The sequence below is a fragment of the Delphinus delphis genome, chromosome 10, assembly GCF_949987515.2.
Source record: "Delphinus delphis chromosome 10, mDelDel1.2, whole genome shotgun sequence".
Taxonomy (NCBI): domain Eukaryota; kingdom Metazoa; phylum Chordata; class Mammalia; order Artiodactyla; family Delphinidae; genus Delphinus; species Delphinus delphis.
Genome location: NC_082692.2, coordinates 66,644,572 through 66,670,651, shown reverse-complemented (window position 1 = coordinate 66,670,651; position 26,080 = coordinate 66,644,572). Strand labels below are relative to the sequence as shown.

At 42.2% G+C, this 26,080-nt stretch overlaps 1 protein-coding gene across 1 annotated transcript in view; it reads right to left on the bottom strand.

Annotated features, from left to right (window-relative positions):
• DOCK3 (dedicator of cytokinesis 3) overlaps window positions 1-12,261 on the bottom strand; it is a 402,555-nt gene extending 390,294 nt beyond the window's left edge. The window contains exon 1 of the mRNA XM_060022587.1: window positions 12,166-12,261. Coding sequence (XP_059878570.1) covers window positions 12,166-12,202 — 37 coding nt within the window. The 5' untranslated portion in view covers window positions 12,203-12,261. The remainder of the gene's footprint in view (window positions 1-12,165) is intronic.
• Window positions 12,262-26,080: the final 13,819 nt, after the last annotated feature.

Sequence of the window (26,080 nt, the reverse complement as noted above, 5' to 3'; positions counted from 1 at the left end):
CCAACATCACTAATCACTAGGGAAATTCAAATCAAAACCACAGTGAGATACCACTTCACACCCATTAGGATGGCTATTATCAAAAAATAAGAAGTGCTGGACTTCCCTGGCAGTCCAATGGTTAAGACTCCATGCTTCCAATGCAGGGGGCATGTGTTCGATCCCTGGTCAGGGAACTAAGATCCCACATGCCACGCAGTGTGGCCAAAAAATAAAATAAAATAAGAATTGTTGGCAAGGATGTGGGACTCTCACGAGTTGTTGGTGGTAATGTAAAATTGTACAACTGGTGTGGAAAATAAGTGATTTCTCTAAAAGTTAAACATGAATTACCATTTGATCCAGCAATTCCAATGCTAGGTATACACCCAAGAGATCCGAAAATAGGGACTCTAACAGATACTTGCACGCTAATATTCATAGCAGCTTAATTCATAAGAGCCAAAAGGTGGAAACTACCTAAGTGTACAACAACAGATGAATGTATAAATAAATGTGATATATACTCACACAATGGGATATTATTCAGACATAAAAAGGAATGAAATTTTGATGCCTGCTACAACATGCACGAACCCTGAAAATGTTATGCTAAGTAAAATAAGCTGAATACAAAAAGACAAATGTTGTATGATTCCATTTACATGAGGTATCTAGAATAATCAAATTCACAGAGACAGAAAGTAGAATAGAGGTTACCTGGAGCTACAGGGAGGGGTATAGAGTTTTTGTTTGGGATGATAAAAAGAGCTCTGGAAATAAATAGTAGTGATAGTTATACAACAATTTGAATGTATTTAATGCCACTAAATTGTACACTTAATCTGGGTAAATTGTAAATATCAGGGTGAAGAATTAACCAATTAAAACAGTTCATTACTCTACATAACTAACACAGAAACCTGCTATGGTTTCTGAGAAAGCAAATCAATAAAAACAATGAGTTCTTTGTGGGACAACCACAGTCTCATTACCTACAATCATACACCATTGTCTTATCAGAGCTTAAATATTTCAGTATGTTTAAATGTATCAAAAGTTTTTCTTTTCAAACAGTTCCTTCCCTCCATCCATAATGGTCCAAGCACCCCAAGTGTTTCTTCCCTTTCCCATACCAAAAAGCAAAACAAATCCCCCTCCCCCTTCCTGGCTTATTTTATGATAACAAGATGGCTGCAGCAGTACCAGACGTCATACCTACATGCAGCCACCCAGAGGGGAAACTGCTCTGCATGGAGCAAATCTGCATTAGGCTCTATCACTCCCAGAGCACTGCCTCTGTTCCAAAGCCAGGCATTCCTACAGAGCCCAGCCCTGGCCATGAGTCAGAAAGTTCTTTTAACACATCTAAGTTTTTCAAAAAGGCACTGAATTTCACTCCAATAGAAAGGAAAGGAGCCACTTTAGTTTTTCATAAAGTTGACTACCCCAGTTTCCCTTGAACAAGTTCAGTTCGGCTCTAGCTTGAAAAGGTATGGCTGGGGAAAGAAGCAAACAGCAAAGAGTGGCTGGCAAACAGGAAAAGGAAATGAATGACACTGGAAGTAGCTACAGAGAACAGAAATGTACAGAGATAGAAAGAATACCAAAACAAAACAAAAATACCATTTCAAGTCACTGATAGCAAGTCGAAGAGTCTCACATATCCCCCCTCCCCGACCACCACCACCACCACCAAATTCCCAGAGAGCATCACAGCCAGATGAGAAAGGGAGCAAACAAACAAGAGAACCACTAACTGGAATTAGTGATCTTCCCAGGGATTTCAGTGAGGAAGCAAACAAGTATCACTGTATCAAAGTCATAATCACTTGTTTCTATTAACGATATCAAATAGTCAGAAAGTTCAATTAAACAAATGATGCCCAAGAAGTTGAAATGGTAGTACAGGATACTTTATTTTTGTAATGCCTGAGAATTTATCCCTCTTAAGCATGTATCAAGTTTGAAATTTTTGAAGATGTAAATTTGTGGAGAAAATAATGCCCTATACTGACAAGGGTGCAGAGAAACAAGTACCCTCACTGTCCTGGCAATAGTTAATTTCTAATGACCAACTGCTCAGAAGTAGGAGATTAGGTAAATTATAGTACCTAATATAGTACCTAATGGAACAGCAGTCATTAAAACAATGACATTCCAGACATAAGAAAATGTTCATAGTATAGCAGATTTAAAATAAAAGACTGTTGGGACTTCCCTGGTGGTCCAGTGGTTAATACTCCATGCTTCCACTGCAAGGAGCGTGGTTTTGATCCCTGGTCAGGGAACTAAGATCCCACATGCTGCATGGTCAATAAATAAATTACTTGAGTTTTAAAAATAAAATAAAATACTGAATGACAATATAAACAGTACAGTCCTAAATTTATTTTAAATGCCTGCATCAGAAAAAAAGACTGGAAAGATATGCCAGTGTGTTGAGATGGGTTATGTCTGGGTAACAAGAATAAGATATCACCCTTATTTTCTTTTTTGTGTATTTTTCTATAGTTACTTACATGTCTATAATGAATATATATCTTATGTAATCAGAGGGGAAATGTTACACAGAAAAAGCTCAGATGTATTCAACATATTGAATTCACCACAGGGAAGAATGGAACATGTTATCTTTTACTATAAACAAAGTCCAACAAAAAAATATTTTCTTGGTGCTTTTAAAGGTTTAACCTTGAGTTCTATGGAAAAGTCACTCATCCAAAACACGGCTTCCCCAAAGGTGTCAAACGAAAGAGGTATTGTTGGGGTAAATTCAAGCGGCATCCCAATTACCTGCTGCAAATTTCCTGAATCACTGTTGTGATAACTGTGAAACTCTAGGTGAGATTCATACTGGAATCCTAAGGCTCCCACCCAAAATCAGTCATCTCAACTCAGCCACAGGCAGTAAACCTTCCTAACAGACTCAAGAAAGAGAAACGCTGAGGAAAAAAAAGTGTATTCATGATGTCACAGATTTCTAACAACTAAATATTATTAGACTTACAGACTGCTTTTTAAAATACTATCGGGGGACTTCCCAGGTGGTCCAGTGGTTAAGACTTCGCGATCCCAACGCAGGGGGCCCAGGTTCAATCCCTGGTCAGGGAAGTAAGATCCCACATGCTGCAACTAAATCCACGTGCTGCAACTAGAGAAGCCCGTGAGCCGCAACGAAGGCCCAGTGCAGCCAAAATAAATAAATAAATAAATTTTAAAAAATAAAATACTATCAGGATTAACAAAGCAAAGTAAAACTTTCATTAGGTTGGACTCCTAATTAAGCATTTATTGATCCCTCACTATGTGCTATGTCCTGGGGTTACAAACACAAAGACAAAATTCCTTGTCCTGGAGAAGCTCAATCCCCTGAGGCAAAGACATGCAATTAAGCATGACCTAAAGGGATAAGTGCCATACTAGAGGTTGGTACCAACTGCTGTAGGAGCAAGAAGCAATGCTTATTATTGGGCAGAGCTGGGGAAGGCATCAAAGAGAAGATGACATTTCAGCTTTTTAAGGTGGCATTCCCCAGGCAGAGAAAGGTAGTCATTGCATTCCTGTCATACTATAACAACCAAGCAAAGCGACAAAGGTAGGAGGGTTTTAGGCTTGTCTGGAAAAGGGTGAGTTGTCCAGCATATCTAAAGTGTAGGGAATGTGGAAAGAACATCAGAAACAAAACTCAAGAAAAGTTTCGTGCCACCTGTCCTCCTATACATGAAGATGAAAATGGATTTCAGATCTTTTTAATGCTAATATTCCTTTATCACTCCCCACACTTAAAAGTAAGGCCACACAGACTTTAGCAGCAACCTTCCTCCTTGGCCATAGACCACAGTCTGGCCAGGAACACATCCTAACCCCAAACACTATCAGGTTCACAAAGGTGGCACAGCTGGCACTGTCATGAAGCATTCAGTAAGTCATTCTGATAATTTGCATTCAAAACACAACATAACAAAATCTACTCCTTTATAAACTGGACACTTCCCTCAAACTATTCTGTTCAACATTTTTACCAGCCACTTGGAAAAGGACAGAAGACAGATTTATCAACTGTGTAGGTGAAACTTCAAGGAAAAGATGATATGTGGGAAGACAAACTCAAGCTACAAAAAAGACTTGAAAGGGCTTCCCTGGTGCTGCAGTGGTTGAGAGTCCGTCTGCCGATGCAGGGGACACAGGTTCGTGCCCCGGTCCGGGAAGATCCCACATGCCACGGAGCGGCTGGGCACATGAGCCATGGCCGCTGAGCCTGCGCGTCCGGAGCCTGTGCTCCGCAACGGGAGAGGCCACAACAGTGAGAGGCCCACGTACCACAAAAAAAAAAAAAAAAAAAACTTGACAAGTTGTACTAATGAGCCAAATACTGAGAGCCCAACCCCATTTAAGACCAACAGTGGCAAGCCAAATATGCTCCCCATCAATGAAATGTAATGAAAATAAATGTAAAATCTTTTTAAAATGAAACTAAAATTTTACATTTATGTTTATTATCAATAGCACACATTCAGGACGGAGATCTAGCTTTACTTCAGTTAATATGCAGTAAAATCTAGAGTTTAGCTGTTATAAAACCAGTATGAGTAATTAGTGTGAAATGGCAGCTCAAAAGCCTCCGAATATCAGGCTTTATACCACATTAACAAAAAACATCCAACTCAATGCTAAAATACATGTATAAAACCTTCTATATGCCTGGTACTGAGTTATGTCTGTCAAGAACACAAAGATACAGCTGACCCTTGAACAACACAGGTTTGAACTGTGCAGGTCCATTTATACACAATTTTTTTCAATAAATGTATACAGTACCTGTGTTTTCATGTTACAGATCTTTAAATTAATTACGTGTGGGGAAAAGTTTGCATTTAATTAGAGATCACAATATGTGGAACCAAAAGAACTAGGGTTTGAGTTCTGATTCCATCCAAACTGTTTCAGCTTCCTGCCCTTGGGTGAGTCATTTTATCATCTCCTTTGTTTTTGAGGCAGAAATAGCGGAACACAGATTTTTGACTGTGTGAGGGGTTGGCGCTCCAACCCCTGCATTGTTCAAGGGTCAACTGTAAATATGGCACAATCCCTACTTTTTAAGAGTTTATAGCCTAAATCAGAGTTAACCATGGGTCAAAAAATCAATTGCGCTGCCACCAATATTTTTTGATGAAATAGAAATGAATAGAAACATCAGAGTACACTCTACAAAATACTATACCATGAAACTTTTAACTTTTTCATGTGTGTGTATAGTAGAAACATACACACATAAGAGATAATAATTTTTTTTTTTTTTTTTTTTTTGCGGTACGCGGGCCTCTCACTGCCGTGGCCTCTCCCGTTGCGGAGAACAGGCTCCGGATGCGCAGGCTCAGCGGCCATGGCTCACAGGCCCAGCCGCTCCACGGCATGTGGGATCTTCCTGGACCGGGGCACGAACCCGTGTCCCCTGCATCGGCAGGTGGACTCTCAACCACTGTGCCACCAGGAAAGCCCGAGATAATAATTTTAATTGTATTTCTTATTGTAGATCGTAGTCAAAAGTTGGAAGGACATTAATCTAATGGAAGAGGATAGAATAAATATACCACTGTAAGATATAAAGTATCATAGAATAAAATCTATCTGGTTGGAAAAAGAAAGGGGTATGCTCAAGGTAGAAAAAGATTTACAAAGATAGTAATACATGATAGAAGCCTTAACAGATAGGAAAGAATCTGAGAGATGAAGATGGGGTGGGGGGAGGCACCCCACATAGAAAGAATATGAACAGAGACATGATGCAGCAAATAACAAGAAGTGTTTAATAGATGGCAAACAGTCCTGGCACACAGCAGCACTGGTATAATTAAGTCCAGACAGAAGGACTTGGGGAAAGTTCAGTTTGGCTAAAGTGTAAAATACAAGCAAGTCAACAGATGAAGGTGAAAAAGCAAATTTGAGCCATAACATGCAAGTGCTGGGCACACAGTAAACACTTAATGAATGTTAGCTATTCCACTGGTCTTACTTAGCTCTGGAGCCTTAAACCATATTATCTCTAAGATCCCTTACAATACTAAAATTTTATGAATTACTGAAGGGCTATGATGGAAGTTATTTATATGTAAACACAGAACACAAACTTATAAGAAATTACAAGGAGTCTATTCAACAAGGAAGAATGTTCTCATCACAGCTGTCTAACAATAAAATGGGCTGTCTCAAAACGTGGTGAGGGCACTGTCACTAGATGTATTTGAAGAAAGGTCAAAGTATGATACTAAGTCTGTAATATAAAGTTCTGCATTTGGGCTTCCCTGGTGGAGCAGTGGTTAAGAGTCCGCCTGCCGATGCAGGAGACACAGGTTCATGCCCCGGTCCGGGAAGATCCCACATGCCGCAGAGCGGCTAGGCCCGTGAGCCATGGCCACTGGGCCTGCGCGTCCAGAGCCTGTGCTCCACAACGGGAGAGGCCACAACAGTGAGAGGCCCATGAACCGCAAAAAAAAAAAAGTTCTGCATTTATCATACATTAATTCTTCCATCAATTTTTGTTCTCATTCATCAATCAACAAGAGCTCATGAATGAGTTCTAAAGAGAGAGGGAGAAACAGATGGAAGCAAGAGGTTGAGATTTTATTCCATTGTAGATAAGTAGAAAAACAGGAAGTTTCTGAATGACATTTCCCAACATAGTAATTATCCTTACTAGAGTATCCCAATGTGTGATATAGCAAGTCAACTGCAGTTACTTGGGCCACAGCTAAAATAATTTGGCAACGTACTTATAAAAAAAATTTTAAAGTTCCCAGAACCTTTATGTGGAAAAAAATCTTTCTTTTCTATACAAAATCTATCAAGAGAGGGTATACAAGAGTCTTTAGAGCAAAACATAATAAACAGGTTTGTTCATTATGGTAAAAGTACAACATTGGAATAAAGCCCTAATATAGCATATCCAATAATGCTTACACATTGGGAATAAATTCAGATCATTCTTATCTTCAAGAATAAGGACACAAGAATTCAAAAAAAAATCATAATACAAACTATTAAAAATTGAAATTCAGAACCAATGTAAAAGTATGGTATGAATATAAAGCACTTCCAACCTCAATGACCATTCTTTTGAGACATCATGCTTCAGAATGTGTCTAAAAATGACAGAAAATGGTGTCATGTTTACAATTAAGCTTTATGTTTCTAAAGCATATTCTCTCATAACACTGCATGATAAAATTAACCATAACATTTGAATAGTCTATAGAATATTGTTGCATATTGACTTCCCTGTTAAAATATTGATCATTTCCTGCTGATTATTTCCTGCTTGCTTTACAGAATGGCAGATCAAAACAAAGCCATCTTGGTTTAAGAAGGCACTCAATAAATGTTTGCTGATATCAACTTCTTTCTTCCCTACTAACAATGTCTTTAAAAGAGGGCAATAGTACCCAACATACTCCTCAAGGCTGTTAAAAACCTGCCTTATGAATTGTCATGCCTTCAATCTGTACTCATCAGCAATGCAAATCATATATTCAGAAGCAGAACGATAAATACTATGTAGTCTTATAAAAATGCTTAATATAGAAATAAAATTCCTTAAATATCCAATTTAAATTTGAAGTCTGTTAAAAAGTCCTTACTTTTTGAGCCAGAGACATACACTGCCGACAAAGTCTTTTCAGAGGCAACATGGTGTAATGAAAGCAGCTGTGGATTAGAATAGAATCCCAAAGTCCTAGGTTGAAATCTCAAATCAGCACTTAGTTGGCTTAAGTATCTTAGATCAGTCACTTAATTTCTTTCAGTTAAAGTTTCTTTGTCATCGGTTTAAAAAAAAAAAAAAAAAGGAGCTTTACGGTGTAAAGCTCAAGCAGAATCATGATGTGGAAGTTCCCTGTAAACACTAAACCCCTGATCATAAAACATCAAGCACATCCTCACTTTTCAGGGCAAAATAAAGTCCTGGGTTTATGACATCTTCTCTACCCCTAGTGGATGCCTTTACCTCTGAGAGATAAAGATACAGGGCCTTTTCCAAGGCTTCAAAGGCTGGGATTTCCTTACAGAGCAAGTAACTAAAGAGCCCACTGCCCTCGCACTATTTCACTGAGTTGTAGCCCATTTACCTACAGATTTAGTGAAATTTTGTGAACACTGGTTCTTTCAGATGTGGTTTCATGGACCTATTCCCTTCCCACCTTCACATGCCTCTGCACCACAGGATCATTAGAAGTTAAATTTCTTTTAAGGATTCAGGGCTTTTTTTAAGTGTTGTTTGGGGTTTTTTTCCTATCTGGGGAAAATCAAGCAGAAGGAAATCAGGTAAAAGTAAGGCAGAAAATATGCATTGTTTTTAAATTAGAAAAAAATAAATATGACATTACAAAACTAAAATAGAAGGTAATCTGGTTGGTAATGAAGAAATTTTTTCATGGTCTGCTAAGTGGGGATTAGAAAAGAATAAGCAATAAATGCTCTGAATTATTACAAAATTTACCTCAGGACAGCAGAATAAACAAGATGACATTATGAAGCAGCTTTCACTGCTAAGATGCCAAACTAACACACATGCACTCAAATCTCTGCTGCTATTCTACTCAAGGAATTTAATTTACAAACTCTTGTTTCATTTGTTGGTGGTGTTTACTACTGCTGCTGCTGTTAGAGGATGGGAAAAGTATTTTCTTGGTCTTCAGTTTCTATATTTGGTAGTTTGGGTGCAGTCAATATGGGAAAAGACAGATGTTTCACAAAAATGGTTGGATTTTTCTCACCTAATTCACTCTAGAATAGGAAGCTTCTTGAAAAGGTAAAATAAAGAATGGTAAGATGAAGGACTTTCCAAGCATTTATGGCAACAGAAAGAAAAGCAGAGAATCTCTAAGAGGAAGAGACATAAGGAGTCAGAACACAGGCTAAAAGGGTTCAGTAAAGAACAGCTCCTTGTGATACTAGAGAAGGACAGTAAGAGAGTCAAGTATACGGCAAAATATTGCCCATTGCCAAGAAGAAAATTAAGGGAACCTCTGAAATCCAATTTCATCATCTGTGTAACGAAGATAACATTAAGACTGCTCTGGGGATCTACATGGTATACCATAAGTGAGAATCCCCAGCACACTGACTGGTCCATCATTGATCTTCAAAAAAGGGTAGTTTCCTCCCCTTCCTCTAAACTCAATCACAGAATATTACAATGGAAAGGGAAGCTCAGATATTGCCTAGTCCTAACCAAATAAATCAAATAATTTGAAAGTGTTATAACCTGTACAGAATTTTTATATCATAAATTTTAAAGGCATTAAGATATTACTACATGATCTCAAAAACCTTTCCAATGTCAAATACAGATGAACACTGGGAAAAACTCCTTTGCACTGCTGCAACAGGGGACTCCTTCCCTCACCAACATCCAAGCAATTTATACAAATTGGTGGGGAAAAGATGTTTTCCCTCCTTGCTGTAAGGATTATGGGTTAGCAAGCAGAGAGAAATCTGTGCTCCATGCTGCTCATAAAAATCAAAGTTGAAATCTAAAACATTTTCTCATAGGAATAATGATAATGTTTAGATTTTCTTTTTTTTATTTTTTTATTTATTTATTTATTTTATCTTTGGCTGTGTTGGGTCTTCGTTGCTGCGTGTGGGCTTTTCTCTAGTTGCAGCGAGTGGGGGCTATTCTTCATTGCAGTGCACAGGCTTCTCATTGCAGTGGCTTCTCTTGTTGTGGAACACAGGCTCTAGGCGTGCAGGCTTCAGTAGTTGTGGTACACGGGCTCAGCAGTTGTGGCTCACGAGCTCTAGAGCGCAGGCTCAGTAGTTGTGGCGCACGGGCTTAGTTGCTCTGTGGCATGTGGGATCTTCCCAGACCAGGGCTCGAACCCGTGTCCCCTGCATTGGCAGGCGGATTCTTAACCACTGCACCACCAGAGAAGTCCAATGTTTCGATTTTCAAGCTAACAATTAAACGATGCAGCTAACATACCAGTTTTAACTGACTATTTTTCTCATTGTAAGTACAATATTTAGGCTCTTTATAGACTGAACTGGCTTTTATGAAAAGGCCTAGGAGTGTAACCCTGAAATGCTTATGGAAAAAACATATTCTGAGTGTGAACAATCTACACAAGAACTTTTAGACCATAGCTGAGGAAGGGATAGTAGAAGAAAGCTGTGAGAGAAGATGATAGAGACTTTCTTTGTTTGGCAGAAAGGGCAAATAAATTACACTAAATCACAGCTGCTCATGTCTTCAGAATAACTCTCTCTCTCATTTAACAAGCATTTAAGTCCTACCCTGTGCCCAATGCTGTACCCCTCCACAGGAAAAAATTTTTGTAAAGCTAAACTCACAGTCCAAGGAATGTAAAATTTTCCTTCCATCTTCCTGAGTAAATCACACACCAAATCCTAGTGCTTTGAGATTCACATATGCCTATCTTGATTACCCTGCATTGCCTCCATTTCAGAACCAACACACCTGAGGAAATGCCTAGTGTTGTTATTACTCTAAGTACTGTACTAAGGGGAAAAGAAGAAATTAACATTTATTAAGCATTTGGTATGCTCTCATTTGATTTTCACAACCCTGTAGGTAAATATTATCCCCAATTTACACATTAAGAAAATGATGTTAAATAACTTGCCCACAACACCACCAGTAAAGAGAAGCCAGGACTCAGAAATCTGCCAATTCCACTACTCAGAGGTTCCGACCCAGCAGGAAAGAAATTATCACTTAGGTGCCACTGGACAGTTGACCACTTTCACATCAGTTATTTGTTATTCTAGTTAAGCAGGTCTGAGAGCAAGTTACAGAAAAGATAAACCATCAACTCTTCACATCACAAAATGTATTTAGTATTTAGGGAATGCTCTAAGAGAAAGGCTAAAATGTTCCCAGAGGTGAATCCCAGCTCTTCACATCATTTCCCAATCCCATTTCAACAGAGACTCTAGCACTAGGGCTCTTTTTATCACTTCCATCCTAGCCTATATCATTATGCCCTTAGAGCGTAGCTAATTAAAAACTTCAGAAAGTTACCTTTCAAAACAAGATTTTCTACCAGCACAGATCTCTCTGCAGGTCCTTAAATTTAAATACATTCAATTTCCACATAATTTGCCTGATGGTATTCCTAAACGTTTGTTACCTCTGACAGTTTAAAAGTTATTTTGTAGTGAACTGTGAACTAAACTTTGATTGAGCTGCAGTAAACATGGGAAACAAAAGTCTATGTTTAGACAGATTTCCCCATCTAAAATTTTCCATTAAAACTTAGGCAGAAAAAAAAACTGTACACTCATTTTTCTATCTGTTTTTAACTGAATGACAGGTGACTTACAATAATGCAGTGTGGCTGAACTCCTCTCTCATGTAATCGCCACAAAACACTAACACTATAAAAGTAAAACTAATATTCAATCCCTTAAATTATTGAATATGCCTTTTAAAGAAGTTGAGTATTATAAAAATTATTTAGCTTCTGGAGTTTAACACTTGTAACAGATAAAAAGAGGATTCTAAGAGGAATAATGGTCTCATCTAAAAACAGGTTCGTTTGTTTCTTAACAAAACCGTGACTGTAATATACACTAAACATTGGGACATGTGCAAAAACACTTCCTATTTTAAGTAATAATTATTTATAATATTGAAGGCAAAACAAACTAAAACGGATCAAACATTTCCAGTCAAATGTCTGCAAAATTCTGAACTGGGAAAATGATGTCAACGTATTTTATCCCTTTTTTTTTTCTAAGGCTCCACTCCAAAAATAGAGTCATCGGGCTCATCAACTCAGGTGCAGAAACTCACTAAAATTGAGGTTTGAGAAAGGAGAAAACAGGTTCCCAGAATCTGGCTTCTTGGGTGAAACTGCCCTATGCCCCACACCAAAAACCTCGGGGAGCCGCTGGGGCCCTGCCCACCCCTCCCTCCGGCCGCACCTGACGAGGCCGCGCTGCCAGCGCCCCCTGCCGCCCTCCCCGCGCCCAGGGACCCGCTCCCACCCCCGCGCCTCGCGCCCGCGCCGCCCCCACCCCGCGCACACCCCGCGTCGAGGCCGCGCAGCCTGCGGGCAGCGCCGGGAGGCGCGCGGGCGCGAATTGAGGCGGGGCCGGCACGAGGCCGAGAGCAAGGGCGCGTCCCCCGAACGCCCGCCGCGGCCAGGCCGGAGCCTCACCTACCTACGCCGTATTTCTCTTCCTCCGTGGGGGTCCACATGGCCGGGCCGGGCGCGACCCCGCGGGCGCGGCGGCGGCCGGGCGACAACGCGGCGGGGACGGCCGCGGGCCCGGCTGTGGCGCACCGCTAGGCGAGGCGGGGGCGGTCAGGCGGCGCAGGGCAGTGGGCGGCGCATCCCTCACAGGCCGTCCGGGATGCGACCGCCGCCACGCCCGGACCGCCAGGTTCCGCGGGCGCCCCAGCAAACCCGATCAGCGCGGGCGAGGGTTTGCCACCTGTCAGTCCCTGGCGTTCTCACGCCACCGCTCGTTCCTCACAGCTCCGCTGCTCGGCTCCCGGCGCCGCCGCGATTCGGCTCGCCTCAGCGGGCTCGCAGGACGCCCGCGCATGCGCCACTTCCCGGCGCGGGGGCTCGCACTGCCCGGGCTCGCGCCGCCCGAGCCCGCGCGCGAGCCCACGTGTCGCCGCCGCCGCGCGGCAGCGGAGGGAAATCAGCGAGAGGCGATTGAATGGCCCCGCCGGGGTCAGGACTGGCTCTTAGGCCCAAGGCCCCGGGCGGCAGCAAGTGCTGGAGGAGGCGGGGCTGGGCAGGTGGGAGGCCCTCGGACCCCCTGGGCATCGGCGTCCAGTGCCTCCTGCCAGGCACGCCGAGATCCCCGCGAGATCCGCCGGTCGGAGAGGGGAGAGCAGGGAAAGGAGGGAAGGATACCGTTTTAAGACCCATCCAGGTGTCATCCACGGCGCTGTCACGACCCCATCCCTGGAAAGGCCCCAGGAGCCACCCTCCGCAGCGCCCGGGCCCGCAGGGTGGGGTCGCCGCAGGAGAACCAAGTGGGGCATACTCGTGCCCCTCGCTCTTAGGTCTCTGGGACTCTTCCTAGGCCGAAGCCGCTAGCGCCTCCTTGCTTCTTGTTTCGCTGAGTTGGCCTGCGTAGTAAATGTTTGGGGCCAGAACAATCACTGCAGGCTTCCTAGTAAGGAAGAAGTTGCTCATTGGGTTGGGGGAAGGGGGAGTAGGGAGCGGGAGAGAGATGTACCTGCCCTGGGCACCGCCTCTGCTGCTCCTAGGTCTCTGCCTTACAGGCCATCCTGAGTTTCCGGTTCGGTCCCGAAACTTTTCTCCTTCCTCTCCTCCTTAAGAATCCATTCACTCTTAGGCCTGCAAATATCACCTTGTGATCCTAGGTCAACCGCTCAAAGACCAGGAAAGTCCTGGCAACTGCAGGACTTCTCCTTTCCACCTACATCTGGAGTGCATGGTGTTCCTAGCCCTAATCCCAGCATATCCGTACAATTCTGTCACCAGCACTACCAAATCAAAATCCTGGTGTCATCCCTCACTATCAGTCTTGGACACCCCAACTCTATAAAGCCCAGCTCAAGGTCTCACCTCCAGAAAACCTTCCCTGATCCTGCAGCTGGCAGACTGGATCCTTCTTTTGCCTGGGATTCAAGCTGCGTGCCTTTGTGCCTTACTTTTCCTATAAGACTGTCAGCTCCAAAAGGCAAAATCCAGGCTAAAGTCACCTTTCTGGTCCATCAGGACTCAGCCCAGCACCTGACACACACTGTTGAATAGGAAGCAAGACTGCTACAAGAATATCTTGGTAAAAAAAAAAAAAAAAAAAAAAAAAAAAAAGAATATCTTGGTAATCAACAGATATTGTTGATTCTTCATTCACAATACTCTTTATGATTGGTAACTCCTCCCAGGCCTAATTGTGTTCACCTGGATTATTGCCACAGACTCCTGACCTATAGACTCCTCCTCCCACCAGTGAAGGCTGCCCAATCCTGACCCTGGAAAATGTTCCGTAAATGACTGTTTCTCAATAGCTAGATATATATATTTTTTGATCCAAGGACATAATAAAAGACATATCCTTATTTATGTAGCTGACTATTCCAGGAAGATAGACCCCTGACCAATGGCCACCATGGAATGTTTACCGCGGAATGAAGCCACATTCCCACAAAGTTTTATCCAAGGAGCTATCCAGCAAGAGACGCCAAGTTAAACAGACCTTCTAAACAACCTTTTTTTTTAAAGGAAATTGATTTTTTTAACATCTTTATTGGAGTATAACTGCTTTACAATGGTGTGTGAGTTTCTGCTTTGTAACAAAGTGAATCAGTTATACATATACATATGTTCCCATACCTCTTCCCTCTTGCGTCTCCCTCCCTTCCACCCCCCCCATCCCACCCCTCTAGGTGGTCACAAAGCACCGAGCTGATCTCCCTGTGCTATGTGGCTGCTTCCCACTACCTATCTATTTTACGTTTGGTAGTGTATAATGTCCATGCCACTCTCTCACTTTGTCACAGCTTACACTTCCCCCTCCCCATATCCTCAAGTCCATTCGCTAGGAGGTCTGTGTCTTTATTCCCGTTTTGCCCCTAGGTTCTTCATGATCATTTTTTTCCCCTTAGATTCTATATATATATGTGTGTGTGTGTTAGCATAGGGTGTTTGTTTTTCTCTTTCTGACTTCACTCTGTATGACAGACTCTAGGTCCATCCACCTCACTACACATAACTCAATTTCGTTTCTTTTTATGGCTGAGTAATATTCCATTGTATATATGTGCCACATCTTCTTTATCCATTCATCGGTTGATGGACACTTACATTGTTTCCATGTCCTGACTATTGTAAATAGAGCTGCAATGAACATTGTGGTACATGACTCTTTTTGAATTATGGTTTTCTCAGGGTATATGCCCAGTAGTGGGATTGCTGGGTCGTATGGTAGTTCTATTTGTAGTTTTTAAGGAACCTCCATACTGTTATCCGTAGTAGCTGCATCAATTTACATTCCCACCAACAGTGCAAGAGGGTTCCCTTTTCTCCACACCCTCTCCAGCATTTATTGTCTGTAGATTTTTTGATAATGGCCATTCTGATTGGTGTGAGATGATATCTCAATGTAGTTTTTATTTGTATTTCTCTAATAATTAGTGATGTTGAGCAGCTTTTCATGTGCTTTTTGGCCATCTGTATGTCTTCTTTGGAGAAATGTCTATTTAGGTCTTCTGCCCATTTTTGGATTGGGTTGTTTTTTTTTTGATATTGAGCTGCATGAGATGCTTGTATATTTTGGAGATTAATCCTTTGTCAGTTGCTTCGTTTGCAAATATTTTCTCCCATTCTGAGGGTTGTCTTTTGGTCTTGTTTATGGTTTCCATTGCTGTGCAAAAGCTTTGAAGTTTCATTAGGTCCCATTTGTTTATTTTTGGTTTTATTTCCATTTCTCTAGGAGGTGGGTCAAAAAAGATCTGGCTGTGATTTATGTCATAGAGTGTTCTGCCTATGTTTTCCTCTAAGGGTTTGATAGTGTCTGGCCTTACATTTAGGTCTTTAATCCATTTTATTTTTGTGTATGGTGTTAGGGAGTGTTCTAATTTCATACTTTTACATGTACCTGTCCAGATTTCCCAGCACCACTTATTGAAGAGGCTGTCTTTTCTCCACTGTATATTCTTGCCTCCTTTATCAAAGATAAGGTGACCATATGTGCGTGGGTTTACCTCTGGGCTTTCTATCCTGTTCCATTGATCTATATTTCTGTTTTTGTGCTAGTACCATACTGTCTTGATTACTGTAGCTTTGTGGTATAGTCTGAAGTCAGGAAGTCTGATTCCTCTAGCTCCATTTTCCTTTCTCAAGATTGCTTTGGCTATTTGGGGTCTTTTGTGTTTACATACAAATTGTGAAATTTTTTGTTCTAGTTCTGTGCAAAATGCCAGTGGTAGTTTGATAGGGATTGCATTGAATCTGTAGATTGCTTTGGGTAGTAGAATCATTTTAACAATGTTGATTCTTCGAATCCAAGAACATGGTATATCTCTCCATCTGTTTGTATCATCTTTAATTTCTTTCATCAGTGTCTTATAATTTTCTCCATACAGGTCTTTTGTCTCCTTAGGTAGGTTTATTCCTAGATATTTTATTCTCTTTGTTGAAATGGTAAATGGGAGTGTTTTCTTAATTTCACTTTCAGATTTTTCATCATTAGTATATAAGAATGCTAGAGATTTCTATGCATTAATTTTGTATCCTGCTACTTTACCAAATTCATTGATTAGCTCTAGTAGTTTTCTGGTGGCACCTTTAGGAGTCTCTATGTATAGTATCATGTCATCTGCAAACAGTGACAGTTTTACTTCTTCTTTTCTGATTTGGATTCCTTTTATTTCTTTTTCTTCTCTGATTGCTGTGGCTAAAAATTCCAAAACTATGTTGAATAATAGTGGTGAGAGTGGGCAACCTTGTCTTTTTCCTGATCTTAGTGGAAATGGTTTCAGGTTTTCACCATTGAGGACGATGTTGGCCGTGGGTTTGTCATATATGGCCATATTATGTTGAGGAAAGTTCCCTCTATGCCTACTTTCTGGGGGGGTTTTATCATAAACGGGTGTTGAATTTTGTTGAAAGCTTTCTCTGCCTCTATTGAGATGATCATATAGTTTTCTCCTTCAATTTGTTAGTATGGTGTATTACATTGATTGATTTGCATATATTTAAGAATCCTTGCATTCCTGGGATAAACCCCACTTGATCATGGTGTATGATCCTTTTAATGTGCTGTTGGATTCTGTTTGCTAGTATTTTGTTGAGGATTTTTGCATCTATGTTCACCAGTGGTATTGGCCTGTAGTTTTCTTTCTCTGTGACACCTTTGTCTGTTTTTGGTATCAGGGTGATGGTGGCCTCATAGAATGAGTTTGGGAGTTTTCCTCCCTCTGCTATATTTTGGAAGAGTTTGAGAAGGATAGGTGTTAGCTCTTCTCTAAATGTTTGATAGAATTCGCCTGTGAAGCCATCTGGTCCTGGGCGTTTGTTTGTTGGATTTTTTTTTTTTTTTTTTTTTTGCGGTACAAGGGCCTCTCACTGTTGTGGCCTCTCCCGTTGCGGAGCACAGGCTCCGGATGCGCAGGCCCAGCGGCCATGGCTCACGGGCCCAGCTGCTCCACGGCACGTGGGATCTTCCCAGACCGGGGGACAAACCCGTGTCCCCTGCATCGGCAGGCGGACTCTCAACCACTGCGCCATCAGGGAAGCCCTATTGGAAGATTTTTAATCACAGTTTCAATTTCAGTGCTTGTGATTGGTCTCTTCATATTTTCTATTTCTTCCTGGTTCAGTCTCAGAAGGTTGTGCATTTCTAAGAATTTGTCCATTTCTTCCAGGTTGTCCATTTTATTGACATAGAGTTGCTTGTTGTAATCTCTCATGATCCTTTGTATTTGTGCAGTGTCAGTGGTTACTTCTCCTTTTTCATTTCGAATTCTATTAATTGTAGTCTTCTCCCTTTTTTTCTTGATGAGTCTGGCTAATGGTTTATCAATTCTGTTTACCTTCTCAAAAAACCAGCTTTTAGTTTTATTGATCTTTGCTATTGTTTCCTTCATTTCTTTTTCATTTATTTCTGGTATTATCTTTATGATTTCTTTACTTCTGCTAACCTTGGGGGTTTTTTTGTTCTTCTTTCTCTAATTGCTTTAGGTGTAAGGTTAGGTTGTTTATTTGAGATTTTTCTTGTTTCCTGAGGTAGGATTGTATTGCTATAAACTTCCCTCTTAGAACTGCTTTTGCTGCATCCCATAGGTTTTGGGTCATCGTGTTTTCATTGTCATTCGTTTCTAGGTACTTTTTGATTTCCTCTTTGATTTCTTCAGTGATCTCCTGGTTATTAAGTAGTGTATTGTTTAGCCTCCATGTGTTTGTATTTTTTACAGATTTTTTTCCTGTAATTGATATCTAGTCTCATAGCATTGTGGTCGGAAAAGATACAATTTCAATTTTCTTAAATTTACCAAGGCTTGATTTGTGACCCAAGATATGATCTATCCTGGAGAATGTTCCATGAGCACTTGAAAAGAATGTGTATTCTGTTGTTTTTGGGTGGAATGTCCTATAAATATCAATTAAGTCCATCTTGTTTAATGTGTCATTTAAAGCTTGTGTTTCCTTATTTATTTTCATTTTGTATGATCTGTCCATTGGTGAAAGTGGGGTGTTAAAGTCCCCTACTATGATTGTTTTACTCTTGATTTCCCCTTTTATGGCTGTTAGCATTTGCCTTATGTATTGAGGTGCTCCTATGTTGGGTACATAAATATTTACAATTGTTGTATCTTCTTCTTGGATCAATCCGTTGATCATTATGTAGTGTCCTTCTTTGTCTCTTGTAATAGTATTTATTTTAAAGTCTGTTTTGTCTGATATGAGAATTACTACTCCAGATTTCTTTGATTTCCATTTGCATGGAATATCTTTTTCCACCCCCTCACTTTCAGTCTGTACGTGTCCCTAGGTCTGAAGTAGGTCTCTTGTAGACAGCATATATATGGGTCTTGTTTTTGTATCCATTCAGCCAGTCTATGTCTTTTGGTGGGAGCATTTAATCCATTTACATTTAAGGTAATTATTGATATGTATGTTCTTATTACCATTTTCTTAATTGTTTTGGGTTTGTTATTGTAGGTCTTTTCCTTCTGTGTTTCCTGTCTAGAGAAGTTCCTTTAGCATTTGTTGTAAAGCTGGTTTGGTGGTGCTGAATTCTCTTAGCTTTTGCTTGTCTGTAAAGGTTTTAATTTCTCCGTCAAATCTGAATGAGATCCTTGCTGTGCAGAGTAATCTTGATTGTAGGTTTTTCTCCTTCATCACTTTAAATATGTCCTGCCAGTCCCTTCTGGCTTGCAGAGTTTCTGCTGAAAGATCAGCTGTTAACATTATGGGGCTTCCCTTGTGTGTTACTTGTTGTTTTTCCCTTGATGCTTTTAATATTTTTTCTTTGTATTTAATTTTTGATAGTTTGATTAAGATGTGTCTTGGCGTGTTCTCCTTGGATTTATCCTGTATGGGACTCTCTGTGCTTCCTGGACTTGATTAACTATTTCCTTTCCCATATTAGGGAAGTTTTCAACTATAATCTCTTCAAATATTTTCTCAGTCCCTTTCTTTTTCTCTTCTTCTTCTGGGATCCCTATAATTCGAATGTTGGTGCATTTAATGCTCTCCCAGAGGTCTCTGAGACTGTCCTCAATTCTTTTCATTCTTTTTTCTTTATTCTGCTCTGCAGTAGTTATTTCCACTATTTTATCTTCCAGGTCACTTATCCGTTCTTCTGTGAACAAGCTTTTAAAAGCTCTTATTTTGTCTTCTAGTTCCACTCCATTGACTGATATATGTGATGACAATCTCAGAGCCTAAGAACTAGTTTTCCCAAAGTTTACTCTCTTATTCCTTGTGTGAATCCATCTTAGATGATGGCTTCCCCATACAAAGACTATCCCAATCCATGACTGCACACTTCAGCTTAGGGGTGGGCGGGCTTTAATCCCAACTGGCAAAGGGAGAAGAAAGGGTGCCAAGGTGAGAAGGAGAGAGCATGATAAGTCCCAGACTCCTGCAGTCTTGCTGTTTGCACTAAATTTAGAAAGTTGTCTTGAGTTGAAGCAAAAGGGCAAAGCACACGTTGCTGGCCTTCAGAAGGACTATGCACCTGCTCTCCTATACCCACAGCATCTGCTGTGAGCCCTTCCTCAGGCTCTCAGTCCACTCGATGAAGAAGGCTCTCAATCTACCCTCACCCCACACAAACACACCCCTCCCAGCATGTGAACTGACTTCCAGCTTGCCCCTGAAAATCAGGACCCTCAGTGCCCTGCCCTCCCTTCCTTTCCACCCACTCTTCCATGTGTTCTCACCACCACCCCTGTGGCACTCAGTATCCCCAGGAACCCCCTGCACCATTGTTGCTCCCTGTCCCCCATTTTACCCTGTTCTGCTCCACAGGATCTTTCTGTGGTCCCAGGTACACCTGCCCCGTTGGTACTCTCATCCCCTATTCCCTCTCTCTCCCTCCTTTCTCTATCTGACTCCAAAGGAGAATTATCCACTCCAGACCCCTTTATTTCTTTTTTCTTTCTTTTTTTTTTTTTTCCTTTTATTTGGGCTGCATTAGGTCTCAGTTGCAGCACACGGGATCTTTGTTGAGGCATGTGGGATCTTTTGTGTGGCACGCGGGCTTCTCTAGTTGCAGCGCACTGGCTTCTCTCTAGGTGTGGCATGTGGGCTCTAGAGCATGCAGGCTCAGTAGTTGCGGCACATGGGCTTAGTTGCCCCAGGCATGTGGGATCTTAGTTCCCTGACCAGGGATTGAACCCACGTCCCCTGCATTAGAAGGTGAATTCTTAACCACTGGACCACCAGGGAAGTCCCCAGACCCCTTCATTTCAGCACAATTTATTTGGCTCTCAGTCCCCTAAGGTCTGGTTTCTGACCCTGTCACTTCCAGGAAACCGCTCTCCCAGAGTCCCCAGGGCCATCCTAGCTCCAGACACAAGCATATGCTATTCCCTGACTCTTGCTAGGCCTTTGCATACAGTATCCCTCAGCCCTTGTACTCTCCTCTCTTGAAACTCATCGATCCTCCTCACCATCCAAGGGCTGCTTTCCCCAGAAAAGCTTCCCCAACTGCCTCTGGCTGAAGGGGATTTTGCTTTCCCATGAGGGCTTTTCCTATAGCACTTACTCATCCCATCCTCCTCCAAGAGATCAAATATGTCCACCTTGCACATCGACAAACATTTGTTTCCTTCTTCAGTAGTAAAGATCGCTCTTCACTTATTTTTACCCCACACGGAGACTAACATAGTGCCTGCCACCTAACAGGAATTCAGCATATACTATTGGGTGAATGATCTGCCTGTATGCTTTCTGAGACCATAATGAAATAGGATGGAAAAGAGAACTGAGAATTTACTTCAGGAAGTCACAAATCTCCAAATTCAGAAACTTGAGTTAATCAGGGTAAATTTCTTTGATATAGGCACATTGGCTTTAATTAAAAGTTCATTGAGACATGTTGCTGAGTAGCTATATAAAAGATAAACATAGTGGAGTAATTTATCTAAGAAATAGAGAAGTCTGCAAACAGTTTGACTTAACATGTCATTATTGCTTTTAGGTTGAACTTATTACCACAGATAATAAATTGCATTGTAATAAACGAGTGAAGGAATCAAGTTTTCAGCAGGATATTGTTTAAGACTGGTGGCTATCAAAATTAGCCCGTAACCAAACAGATTTTGTAGTAACATACAAGAAATGTGGACAGCATCATCTTTTTCTCCTAAATGGAACTTAAGTTAATCAACCATTTTTTAACATAAGCAAACTCCATAATGATGACTCCCCCATCACCTTTGGCAATTGAGACTGGCCCTCTACAAAGCTCAATGAGCTACGCTTCATATCTTCTCTCCTCGTTTTCTCCTGCCTGGAGAATCAGACAGCAGCATTTAAGGAGTCAGCCAGTCTGATGACTCAGCTCATAAAACAATGTGTGGCCACAAAGATGATGTTTATCCAGGATGGGGGCTCTCATGACTGAGGTCAGCAAGCAGTAGGCAAGTGGTACGTGATGCTCATTCTCCCAAGAGCTTTTGGCCATGGTGCCAGAAGAGCACTCACTTCCCTCTCACGTCAGTTGATCTCATCTGGTGCTCTGTCCAAGCAGAATGATGGAAAAACTTCAGAGAAATGCAGTGGGTATTGAGGCAAGTCCAAGTGACATGCAGGTGATAGTAGTGACATTCTGCTTTCTCTTCATCAAGAGGTGCTGCATCTAGAGCTTATGCCCTTCTGTAGCAAAGGGACAGGTGGATAGGAGGCTCAGAACACATGTTATCCAGCTCTTCCCTGCTGGGTTCATCTAGGAATGGGTCTGCTCTGGTTAATAAAGCATCTACAGAGCTGGTTTCCTTCATGGCAGAAAGACACCCAAGCTAGTCTCACTTCACTGCCACCTCTTATGTTCCCCCAAACCAACACTTTTTAGGAAACCTTCTCTCAGGAGGTAACACTGGAATAAAGGGCTAACAGAATAGGTTAACACAGAGATGGCCGACAAAGTTAGGGTCCTTTCAGGTGAAGAGACCTAAGTGACTAAGATATTATTAGTATTTTCCTTTAAATTGTGTTACATCTGAATATCTTTGCAGTGGGGAGGGCATAGGGAAGAGTGTGAAAAAGAGACAGATTAGGCAATGCAATGTTTCATTATTTTCCCTAAAAGACAAACTTTAACCATCTGTTCCTATTTTACCAACCCATTCAAAATATTATTAAAATGCAGATTCCTTGCAGTTAGCCAGGGTCTTTCAGATGAGAAGTGACCAAAGCTTCCCTGATTTCAACCTCTGGAGACTGACATGGCACTTCTGGATGGGCTGTAGCTATCGAGCCCCACCATAGGAAGCACCTCCGGATATGTCACAGGCTCCTCAGCACCTTCTTCCCGCCCACTCAAGACTGTGAGCTACCTGAAAACAGGCTTTTTTTTTTTGACTTCCTCAGTGCCTTACACACAGGATCTGACACACAGTAGGTAAATATTGCTTGAATGAATGCATTAGTGAATAAGTGTTTTTTCCAGAAATATAAATCTTTGTTCCAATATGGTTTTTGTTTGTTTGTTGTTTGTTTCTGGCAAGGAAAGTAAAAGGAGATAGAATCAAAAACAAGATACCCCCAGGAGGAGGAGCAAGTTGATAGAAGCTTGGCATCACTTAGTTCACCTTTCCCTTTGTGGGGAAATAACTGTGCTCTTGAATTTCTGCACTAAGTCACCAAGGAGGACTTGAAATTTAAAACCTTGGGGAGTAATTAGCAACAAAACGTTCTTATGTCAAGAAGTGAATGTTATGGGACCGTACTTGTAATATTAATTGGACTTCTGTGTAGCCAAAGGGTGAAATTATTGCTCCAATACAAATAGACCCAAAAGAGAAAAACAGCCCACAATAGCACAGATATTGCAAATCAGGACAGAGGTAATTTCTCTACATTTAAAAAGCAACCAACTGCAATGCCTTTACCATTTTGCTTGAGTTAAGCGCAAAACAAAGCCTGTTTGTTTGGTGTAGCACCACCTACCCCATCTCTGAACTGCTGTGGGGCTGGGGCTAGAAAGAGAACTCAGACTTTGTTCCCATCAGCTCCTCATACGTTTCACCTTGAAGTATGGGAAATTTTAATCATTCATCCACCAAATATTTATTGAGCACCTATTATGGAACAGGTCCAGAGCAGAAGATGTTCAGTCTTTCCCGTCACAGAGTTTAACCGTCTAGTTGGGGGAAAAAACACTGAACCAATTATCGCACAAGCGAATCTCTAATTAGAGACATAAGTACTAGGACAGAAGAGTACACTTACAAAGGGAGCATCCACCAAGGAAACTGACCTGGCTTGATAAGTCAGGGAAGACTTCCCGGAGGAAATGATGTTTAAACGAACCTGACAATTCAGACGAATCAGCCAAGTAAAGTAGGAGAGAATGTGCTCTAGGCAGAGGGAGCAGCATTTGGGGAGATAGGTCAGGTGAGGAAGGAGTTCGATGTCTCTGAAGAATGGAAAGGCCAGTGTGACCAGGATGTGATGAGTGAGCAAGCAAGTAAGTGGAGAGTGGGGAGAGATGTGGCTAGAGTGAGAGGCAGGGCCAGGCCTTGGGACCCTGCTGGGTCCCATGACATTGGGGTACCAACCATTGCCAGGCCTTGGGTCAGAAGCAGAGATGAAAGATGTAAGATCCCTCAAGGAGATCCTGGGCTTATTGGGGGGAAAACCCAGGCAAAGGCCCACCACCTTGAGTGCTGGGCTCAGAGGCACCACTGTGTATTCCCAATCCTCTGAGTACCCGACAGAGGATGTGCAGAACCACTCCCCACCCAGGACCACTCCAGGCTTCCCTCTCCTCTTTGAGCCAATCCTTCCTTAATTCTCAAGGTGGCACACCTAAGCAGAGGCTCAGCTCTCATCTCCCAGGCTCAAAGGGGAAGAGTAACTTACCTCCTACAGAGCCCCTCCCCAGAGTCTAGGAGGGGCCCCACAGCTTCAACTGCAACCTCAACAGTTTGCTTGTCCCCCACAGCCCTGCCCATGCTGAGGGTCTAGGGAAAGAATATCACCAAACATTCCAAGAAGAACTGGCCCTGAATCTGATCAGGGACCACTTCTAGTCTCTTTCTTGAGGAACATTTAGAAGAGGACGCAAAAACAAAAACAAAAACCCTCTAAAGAACTCTCTCCTGAGAGCACACCTTGAATGAGTACTCAGAACGTGCAAGATCCTGACCCAGGAAGCAGCAGCACCAATACTCACCGTGTTGCCACTGAAGATGAACAACTCTAAGAGATGGAGACTATTTTGTTCTCCAATTAGCACTGAAGGTGATGGATAAGAATTTATCATATGCAGTCATGAATTATGGAACGACCATGGAATTGACTCGGACCCGGAAACCTGCCAGGTGGCCCCTGACAAAACCACAACCCACACTAAGCCTGGCCCAACCCCAGCCCTTACCTGTCACTCGAGGCTGCTGCCAGCCCTTGAGCTTTTTCAAGTTGTAAGTGACCAAGCAACAGCAAATAGAGTTTAAAGGCCCTGGGTTCACATCCGGCTCCAGACACTTCCCAGCTAGGTGACCCCAGTTTCCTCCTCTGTCAAGTGGGAATAATAACAGTTTCTATATCAGGGACGCTTATGAGGATAATCTGTGGGAAACTTTCAACACAGAGCCTACCAGAGGGTAATTGTTCACTCAACACTGGAACCTTGCTCCTACCCCATCAGCTCAGATTGCTTCCCGGAAACGCTGGGTCTCCTTGCATTTGCGGAACCTACTTCTTCTCCAAGCCAGCCTGTAAGAGCTGATTCCATCCAGCTGGGCTGGCCTCCTGCATCCGCCTCTCACCAGCCAGCACTTGGCTCAGCCCCAGCCCCTTCTCTCTATTTAACACCAAAAGGTATTGATTTCCCTGAGCTATTTCCATAATGCAACACACTTGAGAACCGCATATCCCGTCAGTTCTCCATGACCATCATACCCCCTGCTCATAGCCAGTTTCCCTAGAGCCTAAGCTGCCAAGGCTGAGGTATGTTTGATTTTGCACTGGTTTAAAGGTCAATCATGAATCCCTCCCCATTATTGTACTGTGTCTTGTCACACAGACTCTCTCTGTTTCATGCATTAGTCACAGTTTTGCTATCAAATTAAATATTCCTCGGTGGTTATTTTTAGAGAAGTTTTTTTCTAACTCTACATGGTGCAGTGATGTGTGTGCACCCACATTTCTGGAATCCAAGCATCACCAGGTGGGCTCCAAATTGTGTGAGGGCTCAAATTCTTCTAGAAAGCAGTAGCCAATGGAGCCATGGTTTGTAACCTGACTATGTCGATGGAATCCCCTGCCCAGGTGAAAATAATTAAACCCCCAGACCTTGGACAATCCGATCACTCATCAATCAGTCCAGTAAACGTCCAAAGGAGACTCTTAGCACAATTGTGAGTTAAGCAAATCATGTCTGAGCCATCCCAACTACTTGTTTGGCTCTCTACTCATTCCACCAAGAGTAATTGCACTTCCATGCCCTGCACCTCCATGGAAGCCTGCCCTCAGGAAAGGGCCTGTTACTCTCTTGACCGAGGCCTGAGTGAATGACAGTGGTTACATCCCTGCCGACTCCCATAGGGTCTCCATCGACTCAGGCCAGCTTTGATAGAGAAATGAGGTCCTCAGAATGAATTTCAAACTTTGCTGGGGTGTGTGTAAAGGGAGGAGGAGGGGTTTGCTAAAAGCAAGTCCTCTTCACCCACTTGAAGGCGCCGCAAGGATAAGAAGTTATGCATACCTTAGCATAGAGGAGCTCATGCAGTTGAAGCAACAAAATCCACTGAAAGTGTCTAGAAAATAATTCAAGACAAGATTTAGCACTTCTCCCTGGGAATGGACTATGGGGGAGGGGTGGATTTCTCACTTCCTTCCATGTGTGGGTCCCCACTGGCTGTGATACCCCAGTCCTCACTCACCCAGGGCAAGTGAGACTGGGGAACAGGAAA